The sequence below is a fragment of the Wyeomyia smithii genome, chromosome 3 (assembly GCF_029784165.1).
Source record: "Wyeomyia smithii strain HCP4-BCI-WySm-NY-G18 chromosome 3, ASM2978416v1, whole genome shotgun sequence".
Lineage (NCBI taxonomy): Eukaryota > Metazoa > Arthropoda > Insecta > Diptera > Culicidae > Wyeomyia > Wyeomyia smithii.
The window spans coordinates 160,244,510-160,255,494 of NC_073696.1; the positions used below are offsets into that span (position 1 = coordinate 160,244,510).

At 38.6% G+C, this 10,985-nt stretch overlaps 2 protein-coding genes across 26 annotated transcripts in view; one reads left to right on the forward strand and one right to left on the reverse strand.

Annotated features, from left to right (window-relative positions):
* The window catches only part of LOC129732737 (GAS2-like protein pickled eggs), a 1,144,034-nt gene extending 1,143,052 nt beyond the window's left edge, over positions 1 to 982 (reverse strand). For 13 of the 25 annotated variants that reach the window (XM_055693892.1, XM_055693904.1, XM_055693903.1 and 10 more), the window contains exon 1: positions 913 to 975. The gene's annotated coding sequence lies outside the window, so the exon portion shown is untranslated. Of the gene's footprint in view, positions 1 to 912 lie in introns of all 25 variants that reach the window. The other 12 variants (XM_055693911.1, XM_055693910.1, XM_055693909.1 and 9 more) reach the window with 5 other exon arrangements.
* A 7,531-nt stretch (positions 983 to 8,513) lies between these two features.
* LOC129728760 (uncharacterized) lies at positions 8,514 to 10,275 on the forward strand. Its single transcript, XM_055687213.1, has 4 exons — positions 8,514 to 8,633; positions 8,700 to 9,304; positions 9,464 to 9,959; positions 10,022 to 10,275. The coding sequence occupies exons 2-4, from the start codon at positions 8,852 to 8,854 to the stop codon at positions 10,273 to 10,275; spliced, it is 1,203 nt and encodes a 400-aa protein (XP_055543188.1). The 5' UTR covers positions 8,514 to 8,633; positions 8,700 to 8,851.
* The last annotated feature ends 710 nt before the right edge of the window (positions 10,276 to 10,985 follow it).

Below are 10,985 nucleotides of genomic sequence, written 5' to 3' on the forward strand. Positions count from 1 at the left end.
AAATTCTTATCTATTGTCAGAATTTCAATCGCATGAAAAGCCCAAGCAAAATGAAAGAAATTCAACAAAATCTATTGTCGTCATCTTTTAAAATAATTTTAGGAACTGAAAGTAGCTGGGACGAAAGCGTAAGAAGCGAAGAAGTATTTGGAAACAATTACAATGTATTCCGGCACGATCGGAATTTGTCTACCAGTCAAAAAAAGTCAGGCGGTGGAGTCCTCATTGCCATTAATGTAGACTTTACTTCTGAAGAAATAATATCCGACAAATATAAAGAATTTGAACACGTATGGGCCAAAGCATTTATTGCTGGCGAAGAACATATCTTCTGTTCTGTGTACTTTCCACCGGAACATGCTCATAAACATTCGTATGAATTATTTTTCAAAACTCTAGAATCTATTATGTCTAACATGAAACCAGAAGTAAAACTGCATGTCTATGGCGACTTCAACCAACGTAATGCAGACTTTATTGTAGACATTGAAAATGAATCTATCTTACTCCCAGTCGTAGGCGAAAACGAAACACTGCAGTATCTTTTTGGCAAATCCTCAGAACTCGGTCTATATCAAATCAATCATGTCAAAAACAAACAAAATGCTTATTTAGACCTATTATTCACAAACTGCACTGAAGACTTCTGTGTAGATGCATCATTGACTCCCATCTGGAAAAATGAAGCATTCCACACAGCAATTGAATATTCAATAGTAATGAATAACACTTCGTACCCCAGCGACTGCGAGTACGAGGATGTACCGGAATACCACAAAACTGACTTCGAACAAGTCAAACGTAGACTTCGCATAATAAATTGGCGTAGTATAATTTGTAAAGAAGGAAATGTCAACGAAGAAGTATCAAAATTTTATGAAATAATTAATCAAATTATATCAGAAAATGTACCTCTAAAGAAAAGAAGACGAACGAACACCAACAAATATCCAGTGTGGTTTAATCCACAATTGAAGAACCTAAAAAATAGAAAACAAAAAGCACATAAAATATACAAAAAAGACAGCAATAGCGAAAATCTTCAAAATTACCAAGAAATTTGCTGTCAACTTGACGCAGCCATTAAAATTGCACATGAAGAACATAATCGTAAAATCGAACATCAAATCAAGTATTGCCCTAAGAACTTCTTTAATTACGTAAAAACCAAACTAAAAAGTAACAACTTTCCATCACGAATGCATCTTGACAGTAATGTAGGACAAACTAGTAATGAAATATGTAGTCTTTTTGCCACTTTTTTTCAAGAAATTTACACCAAATATGAAGAAACAGATCGCGACCGCGAATACTTCTCGTACTTTCCTGAATTTTCGAATTCTTTATCTGTCAATAAAATATCTGAATTCGAAATTCAAAACGCACTTAAAAATTTAGACGCTACGAAAGGTCCTGGACCTGACAGAATAGCTCCAATTTTTCTCAAAAATTTGGCAGAAGAACTATCTACACCCTTACAACACCTTTTTAACATGTCCCTGAAGAATGGAATTTTCCCAGAACTCTGGAAAACCTCATATTTAGTGCCAATTTTCAAATCTGGCGCTAAATCTGACATTCGTAATTATCGTGGAATTGCCATTATTTCATGCATTCCAAAATTATTTGAATCAATAATTAATGAAAAAATCTTTCAACAAGTAAAACACCAAATTACAACTCAACAGCACGGCTTTTACAAAGGCCGATCAACTACCACAAATCTTTTGGAATTCATAACTTTCACTCTGACTGTAATGGACAACGGTAACCACGTAGAAGCTCTTTATACGGACTTTAGCAAGGCATTTGACAGAATCGACATACCATTATTACTCTTCAAGCTCGAAAAATACGGAACTGAAACAAAATTTTTGGAATGGCTGCAGTCATACTTAACAAAACGAACACAAATAGTCCGCTTTCAAAATTCCTTTTCAAACCCAATAGAAGTAACTTCTGGGGTTCCTCAAGGTTCCCACCTGGGCCCTCTTCTTTTTATATTATACGTAAATGACATTTCCTTTCTTCTTAAGTCATGTGCTTGTATATGCTGATGACATGAAGCTCTTTATAGAAATAACCAATGCAGAAGACTTCGAAATATTCCAGAATGAAATTAATGTATTCTACACTTGGTGCAACAAAAGCCTATTACAACTCAACATTAAAAAATGTAATTCAATAGCCTTTAGCAGAAAAACAGTAACACCACCAACAAACATTTTCTTAGGAAACCAACCAGTAGAAAAATGCAAAATCGTTAGGGACCTAGGCGTAATCTTAGACTCCAAACTCACATGCATAGAACATTATAATACAATTATCAACAAAGCAAATAGTATGCTGGGCTTTATAAAACGCTTCGGCCACAATTTTCAAGACCCATATACAATCAAACTATTATATATTACATACGTCCGACCAATTCTGGAATATTGTAGCATTGTATGGAATCCCTATATTGCCACACATGAAGAACGCATTGAATCTGTCCAAAAACAATTTCTTTTGTACGCGCTTCGTAAGCTAAATTGGACATCATTTCCCTTACCATCATATGAAGCACGCTGCATGCTTATAGACATACAAGCACTTAAAGAACGCCGCGATCTTTCAATGCTTTATTTTATCAATGACATTATTTCTCAACGCGTGCAATCTACTCAATTATTATCACAACTAAATTTTTATGCACCCAGTCGTCAATTAAGAAATCGTAAAATATTTTCGGAAAATTCTCACAGAACAAACTACTCAAAAAATGGCCCAATAAATCGCATGATGCGTCACTATAACCAGCACTGCGAAAATATCGACATCACCATGGGCAGAAATCAAATAAAAAAACGACTAACTACTGGAAATAATGTATAGAATATAAGAAAACATTGTATTATTATAACTGTAGTCTACATTTGCTTGACGAAATAAATAAATATAAATAAAGAATCTCAAAAGGTGTAGAATACGTTTCACCTACCTTCACCGAAGAATTACGTCCGGTAAGGTACGAGGAAATCCATTGTGTCAGCCACTCTGGAAGTCCTATCCGCTTAAACTTTTCAACAGCTAAAGTATGTGGCACCTTGTCGAATGCTTTGGCAAAGTCAATGTAAATCGCGTCAATTTGCTGCCGTTTTTCCATCCGATTTACAAGGGTCGAAACATAACTCATCAAATTTGTCGTAGTAGATCGCCTCTGAACAAATCCGTGCTGATCAGCTGGAATGAGGTGTTTAACAGATTGGTAGAGCACATCGTGTACCATGCTTTCGAAATCTTTCGGCAAACAACTTAATATAGAAATTCCGCGATAATTTTCTACATCGTTGAGCGAACCTGATTTATGAATCGGTATGATCGAAGCGGATTTCCAAACGGTGGGAAAGCATTTTTCACTCAAAGAACGGTTGAAGAGTATACTTACAGGCAAGGCTAGAGCACTTGCACAATTTTTGACAACGAATGGTGGCAATTGATCGGGTCCAGGGCCTATCGATCCGTCGATGGATTGAAGTTTGAGCAGAACATCATTGGGCGAAAAGTTCATACGAGGCATATTTAAGTCGAACTGCGGAATACTGCTCAAGTATGTTTCAGTCAAAGGTGGTGAGTTATTACTTGTCACACTCTGAAAGAAAGACGAGAACATATTCGCAGAATCCAGTGGCGTAGAGGCACTCACTGGTAACGAGTGTTCTGAGGTATTCCTTTCGTTGATTTTCGATTGTTGATGTATTCCAAAACGATTTAGGGTCAGCTTTAACGTCATTTTCAATGCGATGAATGTAATCACGAAAACATCTTGCGTTCAAAGAGTTGTACTGGGCCTCTATTTCACGCATTTCAGTTTTCAGTGATTCACCCCTGTGTTTGAAAAACCGTTTTCTAGCTTTCCGAAGCCGGTTTCGAAGATTCCGAATATTTGCGTTCCACCATGGCATATTTGTGTGCAGTTTTCGTTTAGTTCTTTTCAACGGTATATTCGTCCGGAAAACTCTAAACAATTCGCTGTAAAAAATATCAATGGCTGCATCAACTGATCCTACCGTCATTAATCGATTCCAGTCTATTTGTTGCATGCTCTGATTCAACACAGTGAAATCACATTGGTTAAAATCGAGCCGCTCTATTTCCTCATCAATAAAATTGAGCTCAACATCTAATCTCAGCACAATCGGTTTATGATGTCTGTCCATGGTCAGTAAGGGTCTCGGTGGTTCAAAAATATCTGCACAAGCTGCACTATTGGTAAAAACCAAATCGAGCAGCCTGCCATTGTCATTAACGAAGCGGTTCTGTTGCTGCAATCCAGTGAGCAACATACATTCTACCAGTGTCAATTCAGTCTCGGTCGAAGCATTTGTCGGTAAATAGCAGTGTAAGTCGTCGTCATATAGCCAGCATAAATTTGGCAGATTATAATCACCCAGCACAAATATTCTATCATCGTCTTTAGCGAGTGAAGTCAGCTGCTGAATACAAGTCGAGTGTGTCTCATAAAGTACAGGATTTGAGTTTGGAGGTAGGTAAATTGAGCAAACAAAAATCTTGCTATTCATTAGCTCAATGCTAACAGCTGTTTGTTCCAGTGCATCGTCTCCCGTTAGCGTAACAGATGTGCTCTTTAATTCCGATTTCACACCGATCAATACACCACCACCACGGCGATATTGACTAGTGGCAGTACTACGATCGCAACGGTAAAGGGTATATCTATCAGTAAGCTCTGAGTCGAGAATATCATCCTTCAACCAGGTTTCCGTGAAAACTATCACATCGTAGTCGCACGAAGCGAGAGCGAAGAACAGATCGTTTGTTTTGGTTCGTAGGCCTCTCGTGTTCTGGTAGTATAGGGTAAGCATTCGTTGTGGTGGATATTCGAGCGGGCGGTAATCAGCTGTTGTCGTTCTGTTTGTTGTGCTTGTGCTCACGATTTAGCAAAATCGGATGAAATCATTTGCAGCGGCTTCTGTAAGTCGTCTTTTCATTTGAAGTGCGCTCATTTGACCGCTGAACTGCGTGATGTCGTCGCAAATTATTCACAATTATTTTGGATGTGCAGGGCTTGCACGAAAATGATGGCCAATGCATGCTTTTGTCAAGCCATATCATCTACGAACAATGCTATGCAAACAATTGTGGATGATCAAAACAAAGCACTCGATGAGTTACGGAAAGAAATAGCACTAAACACTACCAAAATAAACACTATTCTCCAGCGAACGCCTTTGCCCGCTACGCTGCGAGTTCCTAGAACACAACAAACAACAAATCTGCGAAAAAGGCCACGGCTTATAATTCCAGATGAACCGTCGCAACAAGAAAACATCCTCGAGGGCACCAAAGACTGTGTACCTGATGACGCTATACCGTTGGCTGCAGCTAGAAAAGATAACTTGTTCTGGTTGTATTTGTCTGGTTTCCATCCTCATGCAACAGTGGAACAAATCCAAAAACTAGCCAGGAATAATTTAAATACCGCTCGAGATGTTGATGTCGTTGAACTAGTGCCAAAAGGAAGAACAACCGAAGACCTCACGTTCGTTTCATTTAAGATTGGTATCGAATTGCAGCTGAAGGAGCTAGCCCTGTCAAAATCGACATGGCAGAAGGGAATTATCTTTCGACCATTCGATTTTCAACACGGCTCAAACGCTCGTACTTTCTTTCGCTTTCTGCCAACGCCGGGAGGAAACGATACGAAATGAATATATTTCTGACCCGCCCGTCTCCAACTTCGTCCAACACTCGACTTATTGCGATAGCTCATCCATAGCAAGCAGAAACCTAACTGACTAATTTGGAACGACAACAGCTGATTACCGCCCGCCCGAATATCCACCACAACGAATGCTTACCCTATACTACCAGAACACGAGAGGCCTACGAACCAAAACAAACGATCTGTTCTTCGCTCTCGCTTCGTGCGACTACGATGTGATAGTTTTCACGGAAACCTGGTTGAAGGATGATATTCTCGACTCAGAGCTTACTGATAGATATACCCTTTACCGTTGCGATCGTAGTACTGCCACTAGTCAATATCGCCGTGGTGGTGGTGTATTGATCGGTGTGAAATCGGAATTAAAGAGCACATCTGTTACGCTAACGTGAGACGATGCACTGGAACAAACAGCTGTTAGCATTGAGCTAATGAATAGCAAGATTTTTGTTTGCTCAATTTACCTACCTCCAAACTCAAATCCTGTACTTTATGAGACACACTCGACTTGTATTCAGCAGCTGACTTCACTCGCTAAAGACGATGATAGAATATTTGTGCTGGGTGATTATAATCTGCCAGATTTATGCTGGCTATATGACGACGACTTACACTGCTATTTACCGACAAATGCTTCGACCGAGACTGAATTGACACTGGTAGAATGTATGTTGCTCACTGGATTGCAGCAACAGAACCGCTTCGTTAATGACAATGGCAGGCTGCTCGATTTGGTTTTTACCAATAGTGCAGCTTGTGCAGATATTTTTGAACCACCGAGACCCTTACTGACCATGGACAGACATCATAAACCGATTGTGCTGAGATTAGATGTTGAGCTCAATTTCATTGATGAGGAAATAGAGCGGCTCGATTTTAACCAATGTGATTTCACTGTGTTGAATCAAAGCATGCAACAAATAGACTGGAATCGATTAATGACGGTAGGATCAGTTGATGCAGCCATTGATATTTTTTACAGCGAATTGTTTAGAGTTTTCCGGACGAATATACCGTTGAAAAGAACTAAACGAAAACTGCACACAAATATGCCTCGGTGGAACGCGAATATTCGGAATCTTCGAAACCGGCTTCGGAAAGCTAGAAAACGGTTTTTCAAACACAGGGGTGAATCACTGAAAACTGAAATGCGTGAAATAGAGGCCCAGTACAACTCTTTGAACGCAAGATGTTTTCGTGATTACATTCATCGCATTGAAAATGACGTTAAAGCTGACCCTAAATCGTTTTGGAAATACATCAACAATCGAAAATCAACGAAAGGAATACCTCAGAACACTCGTTACCAGTGAGTGCCTCTACGCCACTGGATTCTGCGAATATGTTCTCGTCTTTCTTTCAGAGTGTGACAAGTAATAACTCACCACCTTTGACTGAAACATACTTGAGCAGTATTCCGCAGTTCGACTTAAATATGCCTCGTATGAACTTTTCGCCCAATGATGTTCTGCTCAAACTTCAATCCATCGACGGATCGATAGACCCTGGACCCGATCAATTGCCACCATTCGTTGTCAAAAATTGTGCAAGTGCTCTAGCCTTGCCTGTAAGTATACTCTTCAACCGTTCTTTGAGTGAAAAAGGCTTTCCCACCGTTTGGAAATCCGCTTCGATCATACCGATTCATAAATCAGGTTCGCTCAACGATGTAAAAAATTATCGCGGAATTTCTATATTAAGTTGTTTGCCGAAAGTTTTCGAAAGCATGGTACACGATGTGCTCTACCAATCTGTTAAACACGTCATTTCAGCTGATCAGCACGGATTTGTTCAGAGGCGATCTACTACGACAAATTTGATGAGTTATGTTTCGACCCTTGTAAATCGGATGGAAAAACGGCAGCAAATTGACGCGATTTACATTGACTTTGCCAAAGCATTCGACAAGGTGCCACATACTTTAGCTGTTGAAAAGTTTAAGCGGATAGGACTTCCAGAGTGGCTGACACAATGGATTTCCTCGTACCTTACCGGACGTAATTCTTCGGTGAAGGTAGGTGAAACGTATTCTACACCTTTTGAGATTCTTTCAGGAGTACCTCAAGGCAGTATTCTGGGCCCTCTGTTGTTCATACTGATTATAAACGATCTCTGCACGAAGCTGAAATCTCCAAAATTATTGTACGCTGACGACCTCCGAGTTTTACCGTGTAGTCACAACGGAGGCTGACTGTTGTGCGCTCCAAATGGATATCGACATGCTTCTGGAATGGTGTGGCTTGAACGGAATGGAAGCCAAAGTGACCAAACGTTGCGTGATCTCATTCAGCCGATATATATATATATATATATATATATATATATATATATATATATATATATATATATATATATATATATATATATATATATATATATATATATATATATATATATATATATATATATATATATATATATATATATATATATATATATATATATATATATATATATATATATATATATATATATATATATATATCTATAATATAAATTAAGGAGAGAGACAGAAATGTGCGTACCTCCATAACTTTGTAATGGATTTTCTGATTTGAATGCAGTTTGTTTTGTTTTGTTTGTCTTTATACAAAGAAAGTTTGTACGAAGAGAAAACCTGTAAAATATTGAAGAAAAAACATTGAGGAGAAAAATAGTGGTTCTACAGAAAGCATTCGTAAGGAGAGAAAGCCATACATCGCGCATTGTCAGAAGGCTTTGACAAATTTTCAGTTGTTTGTTTATCAGTTGACAGCTTCTGCTTATAATTTAATAAAACGTTATTAATAGGTTGTTTGGACGGTGAAAAATAATTACGAGGTTTGTTTATCAATTAAAAGTCCATTTTTCAATTGATTGTGAAAATTTCGGTGAGAAAGGTGAAGGGAGAGTTTGATTGGCTCAGGTAAGTAATTACCGGTGCTGATTTCATCTGATTATCTGATTACTCCAAGGTATTTGATTTATTCAGCTCACCAACTACAATATTTGAAAAGCAGTACGCCGCCAATCAGAAGACCAAACATTGGTTCACGCAGCCGTAATGCACGAAAAATAGCAATTCTCCGTGCAACTAGAAGCTCTGAGCAAAACACTGAAGCAAATGAACAGCTTCGGGAACGGATGACGAGAATTCGTGCACGACGAACTCAGGTGGAAGCAGAAACACAGGTGAATGCTGGACCGCAGGACGAACACAATTTGATATCTAACGCCAATCGCCGAAGAACAATAAGCGCTTTGAACATCCAATTGCATCGCGCTGCGTTCCAATATGACTGCACAACAGACTACAGCAAACTGCCATGCGTTACTATTGGATCCATGGATTTGGTATGCCAACATTGCAATGCTCTGAAATTTCACTCGGAAACAGCACAATTCTGTTGTGCAGGTGGCAAAGTGAAGTTGCCACCACTGGCTCAACCACCAGAACCATTGCTATCATTGTTGACTCAAGACTCGCTGGAAGCAAAACATTTTTTAACGAATGTTCATAAGTATAATAGCTGCTTTCAAATGACGTCTTTCGGAGCGAATATCGTTGAAGAAAGTGGATTCAACCTAACGTTTAAGGTATATTTTCATTGAAATAATCTATCTTTGAACAGTGGACAGTTAAAATATAATATATAACTGAAACGTTGTTAGTTGGTTAACGTTTTAACGGAATTATGACATCCTCTGTACTAGAATTATCTCACCCATTTTTATATTAATCAAAAACCGTTTCAGATTCAAGGTCAAATTCACCATAGAACAGGATCGTTATTGCCACCGATAAATGAAGATCATAAATTCCTTCAAATATATTTCGTTGGAAATTATGAAACAGAAATTGATAAGCGTTGTGCCATCAACCGTGCTATGAAGCGTCACATCATTGGAGAACTACAAGAACTCCTCCACGAACATAACGCTTTGATTCGGTTATTTAAAACGGCCTTGCAGGTTATGCCTTCTGATGATCATAGAATTGTCATCAGAGCAGATAAACGTCCAACTGGAAGTCATGAACGGCAATTTAATGCACCTACTATGGATGAAATAGCTGTTGTGATTTCTGGTGAAAACGCAGAATCCCGTGATATCGTTTTAAAACGCACTGATGGCCAATTGCAAAGTGTCTATGAAACCCAGCGTTCGTACGACTCATTGCAATATCCACTTATGTTCTGCTATGGAGAGGATGGATATCATTTCCAAATAAGAATGATTAATCCATCGACAGGTGAGTACCTGTTTAAATCATGTTTAATAAGTTTGAGTACAATACTAATGTATTTGTTAAAGGCGAAGAATCAAACAAGAAGGTCAGTTCAATGAATTTCTACTCATACCGATTGATGATAAGAAAGGATAGTGATAATCATTTACTGCGATATCGTCGACTGTTTCAACAGTATGCGGTGGACATGTACGTCAAAATTGAGACTGAGCGCTTGAACTTCATAAAATTCAATCAAGTCAAACTGCGGTCCGAGGAGTACGTTCATTTGCGAGATGCAATAAGTTCGATGGGAATGTCCACGATATTGGTCGATTGACAATTCTTCCATCCACTTATGTCGGAAGTCCACGATATATGCAAGAACATTCCCAAGGTGCCATGACGTATGTGAGACATTACGGCCGCCCAGACTTTTTGATAACGTTTACATGTAACCCGAAATGGACGGAAATATCTCAGTTCTACCTACCCGGCCAGACATCGATCGATAGGCATGATATTACCTCACGGGTATTCCGGCAGAAGCAAAAATGTCTCATGGATTTCATTGTTAAGCAGAGGGTGTTTGGCGAAGTGAGATGCTGGATGTACTCCATCGAATGGCAGAAACGAGGTCTTCCGCATTCACATACGCTTATATGGTTGGTATATTATTATTTTTATTTACTATTTGTGACATTTCACCTACACACAGAAAAAAACATGGTAATTTTTACTATTTTAGGGGTCAGCATGACCAGATTTGATCGGTGGTTTTCAACCGACTATTCTATGTGGTCAAGATAACAATTTTATAGTTATTACAACAACCAACCAGTACTAAAGAGCAAATGGTGAAATTGACCATTTATGGTTGCGATGACCATGACAATTTTTTAATATGAATTAGTTGCTTTGACAACATTTTGGTGACAAATGACTATGCATTTGTTGTTTGAACCAAATTTGATGGTCGGTTGAAAACCACCGCTCCAAGCTAGTCATGCTGACTACTAAAATGGTAGAAAATACAATTCCACTGATGGA